Source organism: Odontomachus brunneus, unplaced genomic scaffold (assembly GCF_010583005.1).
Source record: "Odontomachus brunneus isolate Ranch 3 - 2012 unplaced genomic scaffold, Obru_v1 Obru_scaffold_081, whole genome shotgun sequence".
Classification (NCBI taxonomy): domain Eukaryota; kingdom Metazoa; phylum Arthropoda; class Insecta; order Hymenoptera; family Formicidae; genus Odontomachus; species Odontomachus brunneus.
The window spans coordinates 310,597-337,376 of NW_022639531.1; the positions used below are offsets into that span (position 1 = coordinate 310,597).

At 36.5% G+C, this 26,780-nt stretch overlaps 2 protein-coding genes across 4 annotated transcripts; one reads left to right on the forward strand and one right to left on the reverse strand.

Annotated features, from left to right (window-relative positions):
- Positions 1–2,444: 2,444 nt before the first annotated feature.
- LOC116847601 (nose resistant to fluoxetine protein 6-like) lies at positions 2,445–12,726 on the forward strand. Of its 3 annotated transcripts, none has more exons than XM_032822745.1 (11): positions 2,445–3,006; positions 3,662–4,833; positions 7,424–7,709; positions 7,950–8,110; positions 8,347–8,512; positions 8,707–8,900; positions 9,990–10,131; positions 10,363–10,552; positions 10,654–10,796; positions 10,874–10,982; positions 12,634–12,726. In XM_032822745.1, exons 2-11 carry the CDS (start codon positions 4,124–4,126, stop codon positions 12,654–12,656), a joined length of 2,124 nt encoding a protein of 707 aa, XP_032678636.1. In that variant the 5' UTR covers positions 2,445–3,006; positions 3,662–4,123; the 3' UTR covers positions 12,657–12,726. The 3 variants fall into 3 exon arrangements, with proteins under 3 accessions (XP_032678636.1, XP_032678635.1, XP_032678637.1); XM_032822744.1 differs by having other exon boundaries at positions 2,445–2,995; positions 12,634–12,707; XM_032822746.1 differs by lacking the exon at positions 7,424–7,709 and having other exon boundaries at positions 8,039–8,110; positions 12,634–12,707.
- On the reverse strand, positions 12,684–24,217 carry LOC116847600. The gene is made up of 13 exons (XM_032822743.1): positions 22,498–24,217; positions 21,907–22,095; positions 20,619–20,854; positions 20,110–20,321; positions 19,544–19,620; positions 19,211–19,407; positions 18,968–19,128; positions 17,998–18,166; positions 17,717–17,910; positions 17,506–17,635; positions 16,195–16,384; positions 15,976–16,118; positions 12,684–15,018 (listed from the first exon to the last, which is right to left on the reverse strand). Exons 1-13 carry the CDS (start codon positions 23,954–23,956, stop codon positions 12,970–12,972), a joined length of 5,406 nt encoding a protein of 1,801 aa, XP_032678634.1. The 5' UTR covers positions 23,957–24,217; the 3' UTR covers positions 12,684–12,969.
- Between the last annotated feature and the right edge of the window lie 2,563 nt (positions 24,218–26,780).

Below are 26,780 nucleotides of genomic sequence, written 5' to 3' on the forward strand. Positions count from 1 at the left end.
TTTTTGCAGCGGAAAACCTATCCACGCATGTGTAGAAATCTTTCCGCAAACTTTTCGAGTATTCTTAATTTTTTGAATTCAAATGCGAACGTATTGCACACAGATGCTAATACTGATATAGCTTGAAATTTTATATTAAAATTTTCTTTTCGTTTTTGTCACATATTAAGCAATGCTCCTATATATTTTTTTCACGTACTTTTATTGCGTAAAAGCATTTATAATTCTATATAACTAATACAACGTAAACTTTACAGAAAAATGTCAGTGTTCTGTCGGTAAAATTTTCAGCTTTAGTATCCTCTTAAGGAGTGAAATCAGTTCAGAGAAAATCCGCAGAATTTTTGTTTTTGGCTATAACTTTTGAGCGAAGCATGATAGATAATTTCGTAAATGTACAAGATTTACAGAATTTCGAAAGCTTTCCACTAGTATAAACGTTAACTTTTTTGCAATAAAAATACTGTGAAACTCAACTTTTTTACTTGCTACTAGTGGACATGAAACCTTTTCTAGTAGAAAAGTTTTATTTATAGGAAAAAATTAGATAAAATGCAGCTTTGTCTCTGTATGTTGGAAAGGACCAGAAATTTTTTCTCCCTTATATCCGCACTGCAACGTTGCCATCTGTCAGAATGATATAATTAGCATGGATATCTAAACTAATAGTTTTGTTATTGTGAGTTTTCTCTGATTAAGATTCCATTGAGTTCTATATTCATGCTAAGACTTACTTTAAAGTTCAAAATCGTGTTAAATCGAGAATATTAAATATTTTCAGCCTTTTGAAATGACAGCTCCTGTGATCAAGGAATTTTGAAGTTAGGACGTTAAGTGAAGCGTGTTTTGTATTTAACACTGTGTTTAATCTCTGTTTGTATTGAGTTAATTTTTAAATCGTCCTAGATATATTTATTATTGATGTAATAAAGTATATTTAGCATATTACGTAGTGTCTTTGTTTGAAAATGTTCTAGAATATCGATATTGTTATTTCTGATTGAATTTCATAGTTGATTTCCATAAGTTTTCAAACTGGTTTTAAAATAGACTTATAAAGCAATCTTACAATCGGAGGAAAATTGCAAATGCCTGCCAGTGATCCAATATATGTTACGCAGTCGCGTATCGAGTTGTTTTCGTTTGATAAAAAGACCAGAAATATATTTTTATTTAACTACCCGCATATACGGTGTGATATTTAATATACAATATAATATACAATTTAATATACAATAACATATTAGAGAAAAGTTTGCAAGTCTACAGGTTTTTAAGTTTTTATGGATTAAACGATTGAAAAAAAGAGCACGAGTTTCTGTAGTATTTCGACTCCGGGTAAGAAATCCAAGTTTGGGATAAGATTGAATTCAATTATTATTATAGTAAGATAACTAATTTAAAACAAACTTAGGCATTCTAATCAGAATCTGTGCTGGAAAAATCGTGAAAAAGAATAATAGTAAAAAAAGGTAATTTTTTGTCTACCAAAACAAACGTGAAAACGTTATCATTTCTTAATTTTGATTCGCCATTTTAGATATCGGAAGCCAGTCATCCACAATATCGACGAGTTCAGCAATACTTGTACGATATAGAAGATTATATGGAGAAATACAACTTTAATCTCAAAAAAGAAGATATTCCGGGTAACCAGGTGTTTCCTGGTAATTCTATTAATAATAGCACCATTGTATTTAGCTGATCAAGATTAATAAAGAATGATAATGTTTTCACGTTTGTCTCGGTAGACAAACACGGCCTTTTTTTACTATTGCTTTTTCTATGCAGATAATCGTCACTTGCGTCAGATATTGTATAACAATCATTGGTCAATTTTCTGATTAATTCGTAATCGATGCACGTCTCATGCGCGTATTGTGTGAGTATTAGAAATCGTTGCGTTTTTCCGATCGATTCTTAATGACGCAATCGCGTACGCGTGTATCTATACGTGCATCACACAACAGCTTATTTATTAATACATTAACATAATATCGTCGCGACAGTTAAGGTCATACAAACGAAGAATATTGTTCAAGATTTATAGTAAAAATTAACAATATATCCATGATGTTCCTCGCAAAGAATTTCAGGGCGGCTGTTAGTGGCAAATTAATTGCGCTGTAAATCAAGCATTGAAGGTTGCGTATTCTCACAGTCGTAGACTGTGAATAATACGCATTTTCTCTCTTCTCCATAAGAATGAATGAAAAATTATCAAAAGGGAAAAATGAAAGATATGATTAGAAAACCTAGAAACTTCGACAGCTATAAACTTAAGCATATTATTATCCAATAATATAAACAGAAAACTCGTCAGTTCACAAGAACGATGAATTGACTACGAGCTAATTCTCCATATTAATCTGAGCTCTCGCTAATTCTAAATTAGTTTTAATTCAAAATTAAACATCTCCGACCTATTTTCTAATTCATCACAAAATCTACAGAAGGAAGAGCAAATGAGCAAGGCTGTTTTAACATTGTGTTGCGTCCGTGAAGCGCAACACGTGCAATCAATGTCACGCCCTTCCTTTCTTCCAGACTGATCTTTGGTCGTGTAACAATCGATTGCCGATTCACATAGGCAGTCATTCGCCAACCACGGAGCCACCGACTCATTGCACGGAGTGTCTTGACATATCAACGTGTCACAATCGAGCTCTAATATTGAAAACGTGACTCAATTAATTAAGAGAAACTTGGACATATTATAGAGATATTGACATTTTTCTGTAAAGTTTACGTTCTATTGGTCGCACAAAATTACAAATGTTTTTACACTCAAAGTACGTGCAATAATAAGTTGGAGCATTGTTAAATATATGATGAAAACGATAAAAAATTTTTAAATTGACATCTGGAGCTGTCAGCGTAAATATTTATTACTGGATATAAAAGTTCTGCGGATCGTACGCACCGCACGTGTGCTACTAACGAAAGTTTCAAGGAATATTTCTGTATCTTCACAACTGAGTGCAGAAGTTCAAAAGTATAAGAAAAGTTTGTAAAACGATTTATATATATATACGTAGTTATTGTTCTGTTGTGGTAAAAAAAAGCAGTATGCATTTATACAAGATCTATATATCCAAAAAATACGAAGAGGACAGTGTGATTGTGTTAGTGATCATCTCCACGTTATCATTTTTCGAGTTCGTCCTTTTAAATATGCCAATCTATTATTATCGAGGACAAAAATGACGGAATAAAATTACACGAAATTACATTATATTGTTGTTATTTTTATAAGTGATTCATAATCGCGAATATCTAGGATAAATTGTCTAGAAAAAGAGTCTAGATAAATTTTATCTAGGATATTCAGTGGACAAATCCACTGAATTTGTTAAAATTAACTCTCAAAGATTATCATTTATTAATCGTGTGTTACAACATTTGGACAAAAATTGAAAGTGTTATATACCTTTAACTTTTTGCATAATGCATACTATGTCACCTTTCTCTACTCAGTTTTTTACAATTTTATGACTTTTACATATTTTTCAATAAGCCAAAATGACTTTAATCACACATTTAAGTTCCTAATATATCTATTACTACAATTGAGATCCCATTTGGATCACTTTCTTATTTTCGTTCCTTTATATATATTTTAATTTTATTTTTAATAAAATGTTTATCTTTATCTTTAAAGAATGCAAGTACGAATACTGCTTCAGTGTAAGAGTACAGCGATGTACAGCAATCTCGGTTAGACCTTGAAAGAGAAAGAGCAACGAAGAGATAAAAAATAAAATTGAAAAATCACGCGTAAGAAGAAGAGCAACCAGGAGAAAGGGAAGTTATTGAGCGGACCGTTTTCATCAATTAGCAACAGTTACTTCGCACAGTTAGAGAAGCGACCAGCCACGAAACCAAGATTCACTAATCGGTCTTTCAGTCGCGATTACTCCAGGATCCTTCGAGAACGAAATTTATCAACGACCGAATCGTGAATTACTGGATTCCGTCATATTGGCGCTCTCTTCTGAAACGTCATTCAAGATGTTGCTCTCTCATGCAAGGACGAAGATAGTCCTATTCGCCGGGGCTTCCTAAAGAATAAACTTTATCCGACGATCAAACATTAAATCACGAGAAAGACTCTTTTTCGGCCATGATTTCGACCATGATTTCAAACGCGTTTCGACTAGTGCTTCTCCTGATGATCGCACGTGGCTCTATCGCGAGTGCCGAGCATATCTTCAGGATCAAGTCAAATGGTTCGTCCGTCCAACACGAAGACATCTACCCGCTGTACGACAGTCACAACGAGAACGCCGCGTTACTATCTCGTGAGCTTGAGTTGCTCCAGCAGACGATCGACGCGATCCGCGACGACACTTGTAGAAGTGAGTGCCGATCTGTTCTGATCGGCCTGCGTGACCTGACCGGATGGGCGGTGAAATTTTACGACGCTACCGAGAAAATTCCGACCGGCGTCCTGGCGGGCTCAGTTTATCAGTTAGGCAACTTTGACGAATGTCTGAACGTGGGTCTGGACGACGGGGCACCGGCGGGTATTCGCGGACGATACTGCCTGGGCGAAGTCGACGTCGAAGTGCCCGAGATTTATCTCGCTAAGAACGGTTCTATATGGGAGGCTTTCAGAGACACCGAGGAACGGTATCGAGAACCGATAAGGAAATTGTACTGGGGTATCTGCTTGCCAGCCGGATGCGCGACCGAGGATATCGAGGAGGTCGCCCGGCGAATCCTGGACGCGGCCTTCGGCGGCTCTCGTCTGAAATTGACGGTCACGATGTCCGAGATGTCGTGTTACAAGGACGAGTTCGAGCCCATTGGCGCTCCGGATATTGTTTACATGTGAGTTACAGAGACATTTCTTTCTGTTTTCCGCAAACATTAGCAAAAGTTGTAAAAATACCAGTTAAGTTTCTCCTAATCTCTCATAAGAAGCTACAGAAAAATAAGAAAAAACATATTGGCTATCACTGTCGGTAGATCGAAAATCGAAATCTTTTATTATCCAAACAATTGCTTTACCAACCTACACGTCTCGACATGTTCCCCTCTCTCTCACTCTCTTATTATAGATCTTAATTGTCAAGAAGATTGTATTCTTACATAGCATATACTCCCATCTCTCACAACGAATATAATATATCTATTATGATTTACTGAATCAATTCGTATGAAGCAAGTTTTTCTTAAAATAATAATTAGTTGGAACAAATATACTTCAACTCAAATAATTGACGATCGGTTTTTAGAAAACCAATTCAATTAAAGACCATTTAATTGATGATTGATATGAGCAAATAGGATCAAAGATCGTTCAATTATTAATTAGCACATTTAATTGAAGGCCGTTTAATTGACAATTTATGTGAGCAAATTCAATGGAAGAAATTCGATTACTTAAGGTTACAATTTGTTTTGTGGATATTATTAATTTTCAGAGCATCGTGACATTTCGTGGAAGATATCAATGATTGAGAAAAACTAAATAGGGCCTGCGTTGAAGAGGACACTACATCAATTGTTACCAAATAATCTTCGATTAAGTCGATTGAAATTGTTTATATCAGTCGTCCATTAAACGGTCTTTAATTAAATTTACTAAGTTCAATTATTAATATATAATATTCACAATAATCTTTAATTCCCTTTATTCATATCAATCGTTAATTGAATATCCTTTAATTTGTCGAAATTAATCGAATGGTCTTCAATTGAATTTATTAAAACCAATTGTCAATTCAATAGTTTTCAGTTAAATTGACTCATACTAATCATCAATTAAAAATCATAATTTATCAATCCTCACGTTAACTATCTATAAATAATGTAAGTACAGAGACGAATACACAATTAGGACGGATTTTTTTACGATTGTTAATGTTCCTGTGTCCTCGCTGCGGCCGTCTTGTTAATAACGTCAGAAGCAAAAAAAACAGATAATTAAAATTCTTGCGAAACACGTCATGCGAAAGAAAGCTGCGTCTATAAGGCCGGTTCTACATTAGTTGCAAATCGCAAGATCATAAAAAAGTTTACCAATCACAGTCGATCGTTCTTCTTACGACCAAAGAAGAATTGACTGTGACTGGTCAATTTTCTTGCGACCTTGAGACTTGCAACTAATGTAGAACGACTCTAACATAACTTTTGTGAACAATTGGATACATTTGTAAAATATTTGGAAAACTTTCCTTTCACTCTAATAATCAATAAATAATCGTAAAATTAACGTAACATGCAATCTTTTTTTTAATCTACCTTTTCTTATGATTTTGTCATATTTATTTTTCGGCTGCTTATTGATCATTGGAGAAAAAGGAAAGTTTTCGAAACATTTTATAAATGTATTCAAAATCGATCACAAGTGTCACTTTAGGGACAAGCTTGACTCAAAGGAGCAGAAGTCAATTCAGAAGTTTCAGGTTAATTTAGAAGAAGAAGACACTTTAGAGATATATTCTTTTTATTTCAATGTATTTCGTAAGAGTTTCATACGTTTTCTCGCTTTTGACATCATCAATCGAGAGTTTCACGGTGAAGGGCCAGGAGACTTAATTCATGGCAATCGATAGAAATATTCTCAGTTGTGATAAACGAAAGTAAATTAAATAGTAAAACGAACGATGCGATAGAAAAAAGGAGAAATAAAATTTGTATATACAGCAAACATGTATCCACTCTTCTTCCTTTCACAGAAGTAAAGAGAAATTTAGAAGTCGTTCAACTGTCAGAACTATCTGAAACTGCCGGACATTTTTTCACAACTTTCTCAATTAACGAAGTCCATGGTCGCTGAAAGCTCTTTAGTTAAATCTCGTTCTGTTAGCTAATATTATCAGCAAAACCTTTTAATTATTACAGCAAAGTGAATCTCAAATTGAAATGTAAAATGTGTGTGTGAATGTATACAATAATATATGGATTATTAAGTAACGAATAATGATTGCGTCATTCTAAAAATGACGGATGTTTTGTATGCAATATATGAAAAGGTTTTCCATCAAGTATATCCAATGTCTAATTTAATTGAACCGAAATGTAATATCAACACATTAGTTCATAGATATGGGGTCAAAAAATGTTAGGTGACTTTCTTAAAAACAAATAAAACACGTCTTGCCAAAAATGATGAATACAAAACAATAAGATCCAATTAAAATCGTTTAGTTCAAATTTCAATGTAAATCAATCATCTTATTAATTAGATTGGAATCTTATTATTTAGATTAGATTCAGGCTAAACTTTATGCAATGTTACTGTGTAATATCCATAATTTTAAACAGAGTATCTTATGTGTCCTCTATTGTAGAATTATAAACATTTAAATGGTTCTCCCGAGAAATCTTGTTATTGGTACTTAACACGTTTACTAATCATTCCTTTTATATTGGGCCACAAGAAAGAATAAGTTTTTCTGCCTATATTGCGCAGGTGTGTGATCCTGTCCGTGATCTTGATGATTCTCAGTGGAACCGTATTTCATACTGTCTGCCTAAGAAATCAACACAAAACATCGGATGGAATCTTACCCAAGATTCTGATTTCTTTCTCTCTAATATCAAATCTAAAGAAACTTTTTAGCCCTGCGCACATCGATAATTTACATATAGACTGTATTGCCGGTATAAAATTCATCTCAATGGTGTTTATCCTTGTCGGACATTCGCTCATATTCATCATGAGTGGTCCAATGCTTGATAAAAAATTTAATGATGAGGTATTAAGTCAGACTTTTGTTTTTTATTTTTAAAAAATACGAGAAAAAAAATATGTAAAAATTAACAAATATTTCTTAAACGAGTACTATTAACATATTTAGTTAAATCAAAATTCTTTTCATTTAAATAAATATGTTAATGGTACTTAAGAAATATTTGTTTTTTTAACATTTAGATATTTTTTCTCAATGTAAAAATCTGTGTTTTTTCACTAAGAAAGAATATTGTTTATTTAATAGGCGGTAACCAAGATCGAGAACTCTATATTCCTCAATAATCCTCTGCTGGTTGATACGTTTCTTATGTTGAGCGGTTTCCTTTTCTGCAGAATACTTCTTCAAGAACTCGATAAGAGAAAATCGGTGAATTTCCTTCACTTATACGTCATACGTTACTTCAGGTTGGTATGTGAAATTAACAGACCTTTAAAATAAGCATTTATTACTGATATTGTTCCCTTCGTATCCCTTTTCAAATTCATGTTGATTGTATTTTTTGAACAAAAAGCAACAAGTTTTTCTAGGCAAGAAGATGTATCACTTCCACAGACATATTTTGTGACGTTTCACAGACGTATTCTCACGAAACTTGTTAAGTATGCTAATTGTTTCAGTATGCTAATTTCTCTTAACGCAGGTTAACACCAGCCTATTCTGTAATACTGGGCCTTTATGCCACATGGTTGACGCAACTGGATCGTGGTCCACGTTGGTCTATAATGAGGCACGAGAAAAAAAAATGTTTGTCTTCGTGGTGGACTAATCTTCTATACGTGAACAATTATGTCAACACGGACAAAATAGTAAGTCCTTCAAAATCACCGTGAATAAAATCTTATCAATTATCGTGAAAGAAATTCATGCAGAAGAAATATATTAATAAAAATATAGAATGATTGGTAAAATTATCAAAGGGACATATCAAAACATTACTTACGTATTACGTAGCACATTAATAGCTATCAACTTTTTCTCACAATCATCGTTTGCGATTTAGTGTATGTTCCAATCTTGGTATCTCGCAGTGGATACGCAACTTTTCATATTAGCACCAGCAATCATATATCCTTTGTGGAGATGGCGCAAAATTGGAAAATGCTTGCTCGTCGGTGCAACAGCAATTTCGATAGCAATACCTTTCGCGATAACGCTTTTCAACAACTTGGATCCAACATTGATGATCTATTCGCGGTATGCAAATTTAAATTTGAGATTAATAATTTAAAAAATTATATATATATATACACACGCACACAGAATGTCCCATTTTAACATAGACACTGTAATATCTCGAAAACTATACATTTCTAAAAAAGTGTTTCCAACAAAAATTATAGAATATCGAGGAGGAAAAAGATAATAATATTTTCTTCGCCTTGAACTGACTTTGAAAAACCCTATCAAAGTCAAAACACTTTAATTTTTAAAATGAAATCATATAGTTTTTTAAGGATAAATAAACTTCTCTAGCCATTTTCCAAAAGTATTGAAATAAAATTAAAAGTACTGAAATAAAAGTAAATATTTTTCAAAACATTCTACATTTTGTTTCGACACTTCTCAGCATAAAATATAAAAAGTGTTACTCTAATATGTTTGTACGCAGAATGATGGATAAAATCAATTGTTGCAGAAAAACACACAAAAACTTTAAACAAAATTCTATATATTTTAAAAATTTATTGATGTATTAGTATACAAAAATTAATACTACTGATCGATTTTTTTCTTCATTCTATATATAAAAATATTTAGATAAGGTAGTCGAAAGTGAATAGATTACAAGAATATTTCATATTTTGTGTTGAGAAGCAACAAGACCAAATATGAAATATCGCGGAAAGTATCTACTTTTCGATCATTTTAACCTAGTATTTTTATATGCAGACTAGAGGAATTGATTTATGTTGAAAAAGTCATGATTCCATTTAAAAAATTAATATTGACCAAGATTCTACAAAATCATCTCAAGGTATTTTTTCTCTCAATATTTTACAACTTTTTTTGAAAATGCGTTATTTTCAAAATATTACGGTGTCTAAATTAAAATTAAATACACCCTGTATATATCATTATGTGAGCATCATTTCGATAATAATTTATATATATTGTCATTAAATGTAAACGCTAAAACAACACTATACTAATATAAACACTAAAACCAATTATAACAATTATTATACTAATATAAACACTAAAACCAATTATAACAATTATTTTATAATAATATGTGTTATGTAATTAAATGTAGAATTATATTAAGATTAAATATCTTTACAGTGAAATTAAAGATATTACAACTAATCATTTCTTTGCGAGTACTTATATTAAAACGCACATGAGAGCAGAATCGTACTGCATTGGCCTTATGTTTGGATACGGCGCTTATCGATTACAAGCAGGCAAACATCAGTTATGTAAGGTATTAATTTCTGTTTAATTTAATGCAAATTTTTCGGAAATATATGTCCTTATTTTAACGCGGCAATTAATATGAACGTCAAATTAAATTAACGAAATTTACTCTTAGGTATATTACATTCTTTTAAGAGCCGAATATATGTACGCGTTATTTTCGCGTTTATATGTAAAATATATTAGATAGCGGCGGCTAAATTAGGTTAGTCATTAAAATGTAAATTGTGTGATGCAGAAAATTATCAAATTTGGATGGTTATTTGCAACGCTGTCGCTGCTGGTATCGATGTTCTCCATTACAATATTTTACAACGTAAGAAGGGACTTCACTGTCATCGAGGCTGCCATATACTCACCTCTGCATCGATTGCTTTGGTGCACAGGCATTGGTTGGATCTTAATTGCATCTATCACTAATAATGCAGGTATATAAATGCTTTTCTCAAAAACGACACGATTTACATATCCAGTCGTTAGATCGAAGATTTACTGTTTACCAAGAAAAATGTATTCTCTTTGACTGCAGGACCCATAAGAAATTTTTTAAGGTATCGAGTGTTTATCATTCTCAGCAGAGTGACATATTCTGCGTATTTGGTAAACGGACTTGTCGAATTACACAGCGCGGCGACTCTGCGGACACCACAACATCTAAATAATTTTCAATTAGTTAATACGATTATCGTCAAGTTCAATATACATATGACAATTTAGCTGATCCAATATAAATATATGTTTTCTTTTAGTTACGCACAACGTTGTCACATGTAATGTTAACTTTCGGGGGAGCTATCGTGCTATCAACGATGTTCGAATCACCAATACTTAGTCTTGAACGGACGTTTTTGCAAAAAGGTATATGCATATTATAACAATTATCAATAGTAAATAGAAACTGTAGGAAAAAATTGTATTTGTAAAATGATAATAGTTAATAATCTTTTAACAAAAAAATTAAGTCAGCTGCTTACATCGAAATCGGCAATAGAATTAAAATCAAATAAAAAAATAAATATTAATTGCTATTATTAACATTAAAATTACTTTAATTATATGTAGCAATTCAATTAATCTGTAATTATATTTTGGAAAGCTATTTATTTTATTGGTAATTTTATTACCGGTTTGTTATAAACACGGTATCTTATTAATCCATGTATTTCAGCTTACTAAATTAATACGTCATTAACTATTATTGCAATTACGATGCTAATTTTAATAGTATTTTATCTAAAAACCATTCAGTCAGTGATATTTTTTAAAAAGTCAATATTTCCTTTAAGGATAGCATCTCAATGAAATAATCGTGTATGTATGCAGGAATAATACCATCCAATCTTAAGGCTTCTGGAGAGTTGCATCATCCATCTCTTTTTAATGACGTCAGAAGCGAGAAAACGCATGCTAAAAATTCCTGCAAAATACGTCGAGATAAACAGATATATCCACAAAACGACATTTGCGATCGATTAAGTACACCTCTAAAATACTCCGTACACTTTCCTTTTGTTCTAAAAATCAATAGATAATCGGAAAATTAATATGACAAGATAATGAGGAAATTAGGTTAGAAAAGACGATTGCACGTCACATTTATTTTATAATTATCTGTTGATTGTTAGAACAAAAGGAAAGTGTACGGAGTATTTTAGAGGTGTACTTAATCGATCGCAAATGTCGTTTTGTGGATATATCTGTTTATCTCGACGTATTTTGCAGGAATTTTTAGCATGCGTTTTCTCGCTTCTGACATCATTAAAAAGAGATGGATGATACGACTCCCCAGGAGCCTTAACTTTTCCTTTTGCCCCACGAGTGCGAGTCATTTCTGATCATTTTTGGCTATTAAACATAAATCCATTATTCAAATTTAGCCATCATGTCATAATTTTGAGAAAAATAAAATTGGCCAAAAACGACGATTCTGAGGAATTTCATGACATTGCACTAGCTATAAAAATTCTTTTTCTTATTTTATTAATGCCAGAAGGAAGTAAGAGCTTTAAGCCTGAAAATATGTTTTGTTATTTTTTTTTATTTTGGAGATATAGCTATTTAAAGTTAATCCTTTTTTATGTAAAAAATGAATAAGTTATTTATTCCTATCTTAATGCTGCATTTCATGGAAAGCATGTGCCTTTTATAGTTACATAATATAATCGATAAATACGAAATAAAACAGCAATTGTTTCAGCCATTTTACATATACGTTGATCTATAATATAAATTATGTTGTTATCCGTAATATAGACAAACGTGTATATGGAATTGCTGAAGTTACTACTTCTTTATTTAGTATTTTTCCGATTATATTATGCAAAAGGTACTTACCGCTATTTCGTTTTACATTTTATCTCGTTTTTCTCGAAATTGTGACGTAATAGTTAAATTTGAACAACGGATTCATGCTTAAGGAGCAAAAATACATCGAAAACAACTGTTCACACTCATAGGACAAAATAGTATCGGACAATGTAATTATCCGTTTCCATTTGTATTTTTTCAGATAAGCAAAACACCGGGACATAATCCCGACGAGAGAGTTAACGCGTAATGTACGTGAAAAATAAAATATTTAGCAAAATTATGTGTACAACACTTCCTTTATCATTTATTAACTTATATAACATAATGATTAATATAAATCTCGGTCGTATCTTTTTCTTCAAATATCTTCCTGTCTCTCGTATCTCGAGAAAAAAGTCCCTCTCGCCAAACACGTAGCCCGTTCGAGCGCCATGATTCAAATCGGTCGCCTCCCTCCATCGAAGTATCCTCACATTCAAGCAAACTTGAAGGCAAGACGTAATCACTCTCGTGCAATCGTCTAAAATCATTTTCGTCAAGTTTCCTCCTGCTCCCAATCCCAATCTGCCTCCTCCGACTTCCCCCTCCGGCCGATTCTGCGGACTTCATCTTCAGCATCTTCCTCCTCCTCCTTCTCCTCTGGCCAATTAAATCTCGCGGAATCTTCGTCGGTTTCAGATTTTGAGCTCTGTCTGTGGTCTTCGTCGCGCGCAGACTTGCTGTAGTCTGTCGAGATCGAATCCGCCTCGTCCGTGCCGGATTTCGAGCCGGTCTTGTTATCCTCCGTGTCGGTGCTTCTACTTCGTAACATCGTCGTCGCTTCAGCTTCATCGTCGGCAAACGACTCGATATCCTCGGATTGCTCGCCGCTGTGCTCGCGCTTGATCGGCGTCTCCTTCTCCTTGGATTTCGTCTCACTCTGTTGTTCTTTGGGATCCTTGATGGCGTACGCCGAAGAACCGTCTTCTTCCGATCTAGATTTCTGCATCTGCCAGGCCTTCTTGAACGGATGCTCGCGCTCCTGCTGAACCAGCTTGGGCCTCTCCGGCAGGAGGTACTCGGGATCCTCCTCACTGGCTTGACTCTTTATGATGGATTCTCGCTTGAACAACCCTGTTGATGGTTTCACCGAGAGGTCCGCGCCCTCCTTCTTCACAACATTCCAGCCGGAATCCGCCAATTCCTCCTGCGATAATTTCGACAGATCTTGCAGAGACTCCCTTTTGCTTCCTTCCGTCAAGACGAAGTTGTAGCTGTTCATGTCGTCCTCCTCCTCTAAGGAGGTTTTCTGACTGCCGCTGGTGTAGGACTGCCTCCTCGAGGTATCTTGACTACTCTCCTCCTCCTCGCTTTGGCTCTCCTCTCTCGATGGTGGACCTTGCTCGCGATATTCCCTTCGTCGCATGTAAATGCCGTCGTCTTCAGGCTCACTCGGCTCCTGAGACAATCCGAGCGACGCGAGCCGCGGCCCGACACTGACAGTCCACGAGTCCATGTTGTCCTCACCCGAGAGGTCGTCCTTCAACATGGCTATTCTACCTTCCGCGGAGGATCTACGCTTCAAGGGCTCTACGTCGTTCTCATCCTCTTCTTCGCCCAACGGCTCGTCCTGAGAGATCAATTTCCCGATGAACTGTTTCCTCCGTACTCGCAACTCGCGCTCCCACTCTTCTTCGTCGCTCGTCTTCGCCTCAGAACTTGAAACGCGCTCAGGCTTCGGCGCTCGTTTACCTGCTAGCTCCTCCTCGCTCTCGGAGGAAAACGTCCTTCTCGCGACGTCTGTCGACTTCAATGCGGGCGCTTTCAATTGTCTCGCGCTCGACTCGTGTTGGTCTCTGGCGAACGAAGCTTCCTTCCCAACGAACTCCCAAGAACGATAATCGTCCGCTTCTTTGGCCGCAGTCCTTCCTCTGGACTCGGGCCGCCGCAACCCCTGCAATTCATCGTCACTCTCTCTCCTACGTTGTCGTTCATCCTCACTCTCGCTCTCCCTCGACGCTAATTTCTTATTATCCTTATTTCGGGATAACGAGCGTCTGTTTCTTTGTCCTACGACCTCGTACTCTTGCTGAGTTCTCAGGAACTCGATAGCTTCTTCTTCGGATTCATCGGTTATGTATATTCGACTGTTCACGGGTCTCTTGTTATCGTAGTCGTCCGTGTCTCTAGATGGTTTTCTGGTCGCTGCTTTAGTTCGATTTCTATTCGATACCTCCTCGGAATCGTGCGTCTCACGATCGACGAACGGTATACGTTTGCCGTTCACTTTTTTCATGGTCGGTACCGTTTCCTCCTCCGCGTCATACTCCGCGAGATTGGTTCTAGTCTGAGCTACATTCTCCTCCCAATCATCGGAGGCGATCTCTTCATCCTCCAAAACGTCCACTTGCTCGCCCGTTTCCTTCGCGGCCTCCGCCACTTCGTCTTTATCCTCGACGCTTGTCTTTTCATCTTCGAAAGCTTCGAGCGCCAAAGCATCCGTGCTTTCCATTATGACGCTCTTCACTTCCTGCATAGGAAGATCAAAAAGTAACGTCAGAACAACTGACGCGGCTATCACTATCGTTACTTCCAGAGGATCAATCTGCAAACGTAAGAATAATATACTCATGTGTGCATTCGCGTTTCCATCACGCGTTAAAAAAGCTATAAACACAGCTGTCCGATTCCAATTTTCACGTCCGATTTACTTCTAGTCGTGACGAGTCATTACTCTTAATCGTTCGCGTTTCAGGTACCGTATTCTTGACGTGTATTCGAACGCCAAGTGTGCCCTTTTTATTTCAAGTTCTGTTTTTCTTATACGAGTGTCCCGTATAAAGTTGTTTAGCTTTCGAGAATCAGAAAGTTGTACTTAACATTCGAATACGTTCGCGTCAAGCATACGGCCTCTAAAGGCACATAAAAGCTAACAATTATTCCTAAAAAAAGTTTTTAAAGTTAGATTTTCTTTTTGCTACCTTTTCAGAAAATAGTTCAAACTAAGTATCTATGTAGAAAAAAGAAAGTTATTTTAATCTTCTTTAGACGAAAAATGTTCCGTCTTACTCGCCCTTCTTCTACTCGAATAAAAAACGACAAACAGAAAGACGCGTTTAATGCCGCAAGTGCGATGTGACGTGCTGCGATATTTTCAAGTGACGTGGTCTTAAAATATCTCCGTGACTTACTCTTTAAATTTCTTAGAAAGAAATCTCACTCAAAATGAGTTAAAAATTGCAATATTTTTATTCTAAATAACAGTAAAAATATTGCCACTTCAAATAAATGTTTCACTCTTTAGAATTAATTCTGAATAAATTCTCTCTATATTTCTCTATATGAGTGAATGATTCAATCGATGTAAGTGAATGTTTTTGTGATGATAAATACATCGTATCCACTCTACAATTTTGAGTGAAAATATTTACTCAACGATTTAGGATGAATTCATTTTATATGAATGAAAAATTACTCGAATTTAAATGACTCTTGGTAGTCATTCTATTTTTCGAATGAAATTTCACTCCAAGAAATTTAAAGAATAGTACACGCGACTTACTGCCCTGTAAACTTGAAATTCCGCGGAGAATCTCGTGGTCCCAACGTTGTGGAAAAATACTGCGAATTGCGTTAAATAGACGGCGTACGATAGCCTGCTGAAGATCACCATCCAATAACTCGAGAGAAATCTATTAATGACGCCTGCAGAGCGAGTGATTATTGCATCAGTGTTTCGTGTATTTGCATGCCGCTCGGCGTTATCACTGCGTTAACAGACCTCCGTGCTCCGTGAAGCAGGCAAATATTGACCAGCATAGAGCTGCGGCCCACAACACCGGTCCGATTACTGCATAGTGAGTAGCCTCTTCAGCATCGTACACATAGTCCCGTCTGGCCTGACGCCAGGGTGAAAATAACGACCATGAACCCAAGGCCGTCGCGATCAACCATCCCAAGATCACTAACACCTGAAATTAGGACCTTGTTATTTCGATCAAGCGCGAGTAAGATAAAAGCATCAATGCTTGGATACATACATAATCCTGGATACTTTTTTATAATCTTTTGATCTTTAAATATGAACATTTAATCCCTTAAATAGTATTCCCGGAAAAGTCTCGTGTTTCTTTTGTTCTGTTCTTCAAATTTTTTCAAAAAAGTAGCAATGAAAAGAAAAGAAAGCTAACTACTTAAAAAAAGATTCCCTTTCCTAAGAGAACCCGCTTAGTCATATTAAATCACCGCTGAAGAGGTTGGACTTTCAACATAGAATATATGAATATATATCAAAGTGTCAAAAAAAAGAGTTCAAAACTTATAAAGCTAATATTCATTAAACTGAATAAAAAAACTTAGTGAACATGGATAAAAAAATTAATTCTTTCAGAATTAGAAGGGGGATCTTCAAGTTTGATGATGTACATAATTCTCTTGCTTATATTATTACATATGTCCTGAAAACAGAATATTACCTTATAATATTTTCATTGCTGTATTTATAAAAGGTATTCGACATATCTCCCTCTTATTCCTATACATAATTTATAATAAGAGATGATTCTATCATCTTACTTCAATTAGGAATATTGGACTGTCTTCGCGATCTATGATTACATATCTGTTCAGTCTTATACAAGGTGTGATTCATTAGATTTTACAAACGCTTTAAAACGCCATATTTGGATCAATCATAGCATTTCTTTAAGTGGTGTGCTTTAAAGCATTTGCAACGTCTAATAAATCACACCCATAGTTACACTCATAGTTACATAGTTATGAAATAATTTTCTGTTTTCACATTGTAATAATATAAGCGAGCAATGATGGATTTTATCAAAAGCGAAAATCGTTTCTAACGCTGAAAAGGTTGATTTTCAATTCTTGTTCACTAAGAATTTTTTTACTTAGTTTAGTTAATACTATCTATTCTATATAAGATTTGAGGCTTTTTCAACACTCTATATTCACCCTATATTTTCTATATTGAAAATTAAAATATTAGTATTTCAAGACTAAGATAATAAGTATGCCTAGAATTAATTACGTGTACAGATATTGACATTTTTACTTTTCACCAGCCGATGAGTACCTTGTGGATCCTGACGTTCTTTCCGGTGTAATCCAACATTACACCGAGACCCACGCCGAAAATATACGGCGTGGCTCTATGCAGTGGTAATGCGTAAGTTAAATTAGCAGTCTTGTAAAGGCGTTTCAATCTGCAATCGAAAAAACACACACTGTGATCAAATCACGTCGTGCAGACGCATTGTTGAAATTGATATTTAAGATGTACTCACGATATCCCGTGAAAGATGACGAGAGACAGATAATTGTTCACCGTCGCGATGTAACGAAGCGTGGCGGATAAGAGGATGAGGAAGGTCATCAGAAGGATACCGATGAGGGGTTTATACTGCAGGAAGAAAACTAGCATAGGAGCCAAGAGCGACAATTGCATGTCCAAAGCCAGCTGATGCGTGTGCGTGGCGCACTGTTAAAGAAAAAAGAAAGGAAAGAAAGAAAAGGGAAAACGCATTATCAATGCTCGATTTGTAAAATATCGCTCTCGTCTACTCACCATCTCCTCGAACGGGAAGAAGTTCTGCACGTATAACAAATTCGTCCACGCGTTGTACTTACAGAGTTCCGCGTTCGTCGCGATCACGCTGTTCCACTGCGGACCCGAGCCGATGTGTTCCATGACGAAGGCGTACCAAAACACCACTGCGAGCAATGCTGGTGTAAGTCTGAAACGTACCGCAAAATATAACAGTTGAAACCTTCATAAAAACGTTCCACCACTCGAAGCAATTGTCATAAGTATTGATTGAAGGTCAACAGAAATTTAGCATATCGTTTGTCTCTTATTAACTGTTAATTTTAACAAAACAAAACAAGGTCATACATTCAGTGTACGCGGATGTCTTACCACTCGATAGATGTTTTACCATTCGATAGATCAATAGCTATTAAAAACTTTAGCTATGCATTTCTCATAACTGTTCATTAATCAAAAAAGCGAAAATATATTCAAAGCAGAAGTGATATTTTAACAGCTTTTTGTTTCGTCGGCAGAAGAAGAATCAGTATTATATCAAAAAATATAAGAAATTTATATATATATATAATATAATATAATAGAGAGACAAAAAGAAAGAAAGAGAAAGGGATATATACTGATTTGTATTACGTAGAAGTGGACAAATTTTGGTTAAAGAAAATGGAATTTCTGGTTCTTAGAATCAAATTTATGTTATAAAAATAAAAAAATCCGTGCCTTTTAACAAAAACGCCTTAGTTTGTTTATTAAAACCAAACTTCAACAAGCACATTTTTTTCCGTGTGAAGAATACGAAATGTCAAGATGTCAAAATACGAAAAGTCAAAATATTTCATTTCTGCTTTGAATAGTTATCGCTTTCTAAGTTAATAACTAAAAGCAAATGTAGCTAGTTAATAATGTTTACTGACTGTCAATCTAGTGAATCCGCGGGACTGAGGTGTACAAGGAAAGCCAAGGTGAGCCAAGGAATTTCTTGAGCGAATACCTAATAAATCTGGCGATGAAGCGACAAAACCAGCGAATCTCGCCGCGAGTCTTCAGCTCGTTCGCCATATTGTAAGCGGTGAGAACGCCACTCAGCAGCAGGAAAGCATCCGTGTAAACTAACGATACTCGCAAAATAGAACTAGCTGGGCTGTTGGCGATCTGTTTAAACATAATTCAATCGAAGTAGAGATACGCCAGAATGTTATAATCCCAAAGGCGGCTTTCCGCACGACGGTCTCACCTCGGTAAGAGAGGTACGGTTACTAAACGGTATTCGGGAAATTGTTATAAGCTGATGGGCAACGTAAAGAGTGATCGTAGTCAGCGCTCTTATTCCGTGGATACACGTAATATCCGTAGCATCCGTCGTTTCCTTCAATAAGGCTTTAATCGTCCTTCGTAAGGAAAATGACATGATTATCCTTTCAGAGTAATTTCCTGCGAAAAAGATACGCGCATTATATCGAGCGTTATAATCGCGCGCCGGTACCGAGCTGAAATAATTCTGTAAACACAATCTTGTAGTTCTTCATAAATGAAATCTGTTTATATAAAAGGAGAAGAGATCGCATACCCTTTTCTTGCGTCTCCACGAGGTAATCCCTCACAGTCGCTATAATAACGAGACAAATGATCATCGCGTAAAAATATCTACAAGATAAAATAACGAATTAAAACAGTACGGATTCGCTTGGTATTATATTATTATCGAAATATGCTTCTCGCGTTTCTTGTTCTTCAATATTAAGAAAATATTGAAGATTTGCTTGCTTATATTATTACATGCGCCGTGAAAACAGAAGATTATCTCATAACATTCTTATTGTCGTGTTTAAAAAAGATGTCTGTCTTTCTTCCACATTTCTATAATACAACACACAATAAAGGATCATCTTACTTCAATTCAGAATAATAGACATTTGTCTTTGCAATCTATAATTGTACATCTGCTTAGTGTTACACAGAATGCAATCCATTAGACGTTACAAGTGCTTTGAAGCGCTATATATGGACCAATAATTGTTTTTTCTTTAAATGCTTCAAAGCGTCTAATGGACTGCATTCATAATTATAAGATAATCTTTTGTTTTCACACCGCATTATTATAACACAATTCTTCAATAGTAAGAAAATACGTACAAGACGCCGATCGTCTCTTTCGAGTAACTCTGAGACTTTTGCTTGACGTAACACATATTGGGATCGACGTCCACCGTAAATTTAATTCCAACAGTTGTATTATAATCGCTCAAGGTGCTTTCTAACGCGCGTTCGGCGTCTTTTGCGGAACACGCCGCGGGAAGACATAGCGCCCAATTCATCGTAGTGAATTTCGGAATGAAATGACCCGGCTGAAACATTCGATGGCTCGTTGGAAGATTTGTAATCTCAGACGTAAGTATCTAGACCAGTTTTCTAACGTTGAGTTATTTCAAAGCCATACTTGCGTGTCAAAAAAGTTCTTTCGTTGTTTAAATAAGACAGATGCTTGTGTATATACGCGCGTGTTTGTCTGGCATTCACTAGGCATTCAGCCAGTTAAATGTACATTCGGTAAGATAAATGATACTGAATGTGTGCAGTCTCAAAAACGTTCTATTCGCGGTAACTTATTTTCCACTGAAACTTCAACGGGCGGAACTTCTTACGTCGTGCATGTTGCCTCGTATAAAAGCGCGGGCCTGCATTAGATTGACCGGCAACTTCATATCCGGATGGGATGCGTGCAGGTCCACAGTAGCCAAGCAATACTTCCCCTGAATTCTTATCGTCCTCTCATCCACTTTGACATGCGCCAACACACCTAAGCACTGGTCGTAATCCCCGAGTTGATTCACGTTTCCTCGTAACAAGCCTGACGGAATCTTTGCACTCGAATCCAGCACTGGAAACAAGGTAAAGCCCTTGTACCGACAAAGCTGATGCTACTTTTCCAAACCGGAAACATTCACCTAATGTCGGATGTACAAATAAAAACGGGAAACTTCTGATCGAAGCTCTGATCATTCGATCACATCTACATATTTCGTTCAATTAATGGCAGAAAAAGAAAGAAAGAATTATAAAATGCGAGTAAATTACACGAAAAGGTTAAAACTGTAATCTATTCAATTTTATGGCGCTTGAAAACAGTAAGGTTAAAGTACCAATGTGTGGAAATTAATAACACTAGTAGCTAACTCTTCTTATTGTTTTGGTCTTTAAATATGAATAACTTACAAAATATAGAATCTACATGGTGTCTGATAATTAATGACGGACTCGTGCGCAACTCATTAAACTGAACACAAAATTTCTCTGCCATTTCGCAAACAACCATGTAAGATTTTTAGTTATTAATTAGAGAAGATTGATGAATATGATCACACGTGATATATGATGGATGAAATATAACGGTGACGTTTGTCGTCATGCGCTTGCATTATCTCAAACTGGACAAAAAACGTCTACTCTAAATGACCACATAGATCTTTAATTATTAATTAAAGAAAACTATTGCATTATTTCGCACAATCACGTAGCAATCTTCTTTAATTGATAACTAAACATCTACGTAATCACTCTGGACTTTGCAAAATAATAGAGGAATTTTGATGAGAAAGTTTAATGAGTTTCATCTGCACATAACAGGTGCGTCATTAATTATCAGACACTCTGTATATTGAATGCACACATATATGCTACGTACTGAAAGTTTAAATATATATATTTAAAAACCAAAACAATGAGAATGTCCGGAGTTGGGTGACAGTTCTATTAATATCCGAGCGTTGGTACTTTTTTATTTTTTGTTGGCAAAGAATTTCGACGGAAATAATAGATATTAGAGGCGAAGAGCACTCTCCGAGCACCCTTCGGGTGAAATAATCGTAATGACTTCAGTTCGTCAATGCTCGGAAATAGAATCAACGCAGTTATTTCTGTCAATCGACTCACTTTGCAGCGCCCACAACTTGTAACCTCTCAATTGTCGCAGGAATATCTTGCCGTGCTGCTGACAAACGGGGTCCTCAACGTTCGTAAAATTTGGCACGAAGGTCGGCACATGCAGAATTGCATCATTCAGCTCGGACAATGTAACGGATGCGTCTGTGTGTTTCCTCGTTTTCGGCTTCGTCTCCCGCTCTAGAAAGTATATCGCGCAATCGATCACGCTAAAGTGTTCATCCCATGGCCGCTTTCACGTCGCACGAAGAAACACGCTCAAAAGCATGTTTATACTTTCACTATTAATGCGCTGCATTACCGAGGAAAAGTACATGGAGAGGAAAACTGGAAAATTCTCCCTCCGCGGAGAATTCTCTATTTAGAAAGAAACAATGAGGAATTTCTCCGCGCGGGAGAAAACTCGATGAGAAGAATAAGAAGGCTTGAGAGCGCGCGCGGCTCCGTTGGATTAAGCTAGACTATTAATTAAGTTACTACCGCCGATATATATGAACTGCCTATTCACGCGGAAGCACTAAACATCCTCAGACGCGAATGCAGCTTTCCATATTGAGCCAATTTTCACGTCATAATACTCACTCTCTGCTCGCGAAACTTCCTTCGACGGTTGCGAAGTTGGTTTCGCCGCTGTCTTTTTCACGTCCGCCTTCTGCGGCTGTTTCGCTTGCTCCTTGATCTTCGGCGCAGGTGTTGAAGTTTCTACTTTCGCGCGCGTCTTCGATTTCTCGTCTACCTTCGCTGAGGTAATAGGCGCCTCGGTTTTAGGCTTAGAGCCAACCGTTTTAACTGCTTGTTTTGCGCCTTCAGGTAATTTCTTTGCTCCTTCGGCTGATCTCTGCGTAACCTCGATGGACTTCTTCGCACTCTCGACGGGTTTCTTCATGCCTTCGATCGATTCGGGTTTCTTCGTGCCTTCAACTGTCTTTTTCGCGATCTCTACTTTTGGCTTTGCGACGTCGACCGGTTTTCTCTCTTCTTGTTTTGACTTCTCCACAGCGAATGTGCTAGGTAAAATTTTAGCCATCTTATCTTTGTCTTTATCCGCGAGCCTCACTTTCTCCAACTTTCTGGGTGCTGGAGCGGCCGGCCTAGTGTCAGTTTCTTTGTCTTTTCCGCCGTTTTCGTCGTCTTTATCATCGTCGCTTTGCGAAACCTGGACTTTAGTTCGGTCTTGTTTCTTACGTGACACACTCACTTGTTTCCTAACTGGTTCTGCGACTTTTTGCTTATCTACTTTGGCTACTACATGTTCTTTTTCTTCTGCTTCGCTTCCTTCATCCTCATCCTCATTGTCGTCGTCGTCGTCGTCACCATCGTCATCATCAACAACAGCAGTTTTGCTTTTGCTGTATTCCACCGCCCTAACAGTCTTCGCGGTCTTAATTTTCGTCTTGATTTCTTCCACTTGCTTCTTCGAATCCTTCTTAAGAATTTTCTTTTCGACACCTTCGTCATCGTCGTCATCACTATCGAGCTCTTTCTTCAATTTCTTCGGACTCTTTTTCTCATCCTCAATATCTTCATCTGACACCTCGGCCGTTTTGTCTTCATCTTCATCCTCGTCTTCATTCGTTCGATCTCTCTCGGAATCTCCTACTGACTCACCATCTTCTTCCTGCTCCGCTTCGTCTTCTACTTCCACACGCGCCTCTTCCTCCTCCTCGTCATCATCTACCTCGACACTCTCTATTCTAAAATTCCTCGGTCTAGTACCCTTATCTCTTGGATGTTCAGCGGCCTTTTCGATTCTCGGACGGGTCCCCTCCAGTTCATCGACTGACGTCGGTTCGGCAGGTGGTTTCCGGCCACCAGTAGTTCGCAACTCGTGCCACTTCCGAGCCAGGTACAACGGTGCCCCGCTCGTCGTGGTCGTCGTCGTGGTCGTCGTCGTTTTGTCGGGGCAGGCTCTGCCATGCGTGAGAACGCAGGTACCCGTCGGCGGTCCAACGTCGCGAATCCGGAAGCCATAGCAGGTGGCGTAGAGCAGCACGACGAGCCCCAGCAGCGCGACGTACTTGCCCAGAAGGGCGACAGCCATGACAGAGCGACCTTCACATCGAAGAGACGAGGACCGGACGCCGCTGGCGAGGCGAGGCCCACCGTCCTTCGATGACGCGTTCCGTCGTCGTTCGACTTCTTCTGCGAGCTAACGACAAGGACAACCGCGACTCGTCACTCCTCCGCTTCTTCGCGCCCGCGATCACGCAGGATCGATATCTATCGGCGATCTATCGCGCAAGTCGACGTGGCAGACCCCGGGCCAACACGTCCACAGCCGGCCGTGCCTTCGAGGAAATTAGAGCGCATGGCATCGGCCCAAGCAGCTAGGAGTTTTATTTAGCATCAACATCTCGACCACCACCAGCGGCGGCAACGGCAGCGGCCTCTCCTCCGTAGCTGCAGCTGCGACTGCGTCCGCGCTAACGGAGCAGCGGCGGTGCGACCGGGCGATTCGCACTGGCGTGAATTCATTACGCGAGCTATCGGGAATCGCCTCCACAGTGCTCACGTAATTCCGATGTGTGCGGTCGCAAAAAAAGGAAACAGGAGCTTCACGGGGCTGGAATAATAGAATTTAATACTGTGGGAGCGGCGCGCCATTGCGACTCGGCTGCGCCGAATTTCAATTCGTATAATTCCGCGGCAAAGCGGTAACAAATGCCACTGAGGGAGCGCTCTAAGTTGGCAGTAATCTCTCTGCGCTCTAAATTTATATTTCGAGTGTTATCTCTGTGAAAGGAATACACGGTCTACAAAGAACATAAATATGTTTACAATATAATATTCTTTCCTAATTTCTAAATTAATAAATAAATTGATACAATGACAGTGCGCGGAAAAAATGTTACAATAAAAATTACGTTATACTGACTGTATATATTGAAATTATAACAAACAGTATTCAAATAATTACAATAATTTTGTAGTAAAAAGTCAAATGTCACATCTTTAAATATCAAGTAATTAATATATATATAGTAATTTCAGATATAGTTATTTTGTAATATTTTTTATAAAGCTGGTCTATATTGATATTTTAATGTAAATACAAAAAAACAGTAAATTTGGCGATTTACCTCTTCCCTCTTCCTAATACACAATATAAAAATTATTCAAGTAATTACAATAATTTTTTAGTAAAAGGTTAAATGTACATAACATTTTTAAACAAATATATAATAATTTCCGTCACAAGTTCTTTTTACGATGTTTTTTGTATGACTAGACTATACTAAAATCGAATATACAATATAAAAAAAAACATTCATGTAATTACAATAATTTTGTTATAAAAAGTAAAATGTGTATAAAAAGTATAAAAAATATAAAAGTATAAAACGTTATAAAAAGTAAAACGTGTATAACATCTTTACAAATGTATAGTAATTTCGATCATAATTATGTATACACCAAAGTTTCAAAAATTGTCGAAAAGTTGTAATTTTTACTATACAATATTTTCTCTATAATTATTCTTTCGGCTATTTCAACTCACGTCGTCGTGCTAGTCTTCTAAGATTAATTCTAATATTTTCCATTAATTCACTTAATCTCACTTGTACCCTGATATGTTAATTTCCCAAACAACGTGTAATGAAATTTTAATGAGCATTCCCGAAACAGTAATTGTATTCAAATGAATATGATTACACTTGGTGATTGCGATTATTTATTCATAGTTCTATTTAGATTACGGGAGATAACACGTAAACGAAAACACGTTGATCCGCTTACTGCGAATTTAATCAATCTCAGAGAACAGCGGTGACGAATTTTGCGCACAAATTAGAGAGAACGAATACACGAGAAGTCAACTGTCACTTAAACGTTACGGTCGTTTTGGTGACGAGATTGTCGCGGTCAAAACTTACGTATTCTCTCTCGCCGATTTCGAAACCTCGTCAAGAGCAATTGGCTTTATCACGCGTTACAAATTGGCAGCTAGAATTCTGAAATTTAAAATGGCTGTACAATCCACGATATAAAGCGTCTGCAACGAAAAAACGAAAGTCTCATCTACGACGCGAAAAGAAACGCCATCGTTCGTGGTGAGATCCACGTTGGAATGGAAATTTCAAAAGCCGAAATGAAAATGTATCGCGCGAAACATCTTCCAAGACGAAAATCAGTCGTTCCTGTAGCAAACGGCAGGATCGGCTACTTATCCGCAGGTGGCTACCAATACGACATCTGACTGATAAAATTTGACATATAATAATCTATATCTCTAGTCATATATATAAAATAGGAAACGTGAAAATTCGCTTCACGGTCACTTTAGCTTATCATTCATAAAATGAAATGTCCCGTATTTATAATCAACAAGAAATCTCCACGAGATAATGCACTTTATCTTTAGATGACAAAATAAACAGGTTTGGGCGTTTAATACATAAATTACAATATTCTATGTCTACATGTAGATAACTATGTATAAGATAATATATTTATGTAGATAATAAGTGTAATGTATGAATTTTACAGTATGCACAGAAAGAAAAGCCATTCTTGCGTGGAAAGTTTATTTTTAACATGTAAATCTTTAAATAAAATTACATAACGATAAATGAAGATAAATTACTTGCAAGAATGAATTTTGTATGATTTTTTCCAACATGAAAATAATTTTCATTAATGCAAAGCACAAAATATTAGATTAAGGATATGATGTTATTAAATATCGGAGGAAGATATTAACACGAAAATAATCATTGTTTTTTTTTATGACACTATTGTAATATTTAAAATTATATTATCGAAATTCAAGACTTCAAAATTCTTTTAATGTAATGATATATCGTTGCATATACATATATACATATATATATATATATATATATATATATATATATATATATATA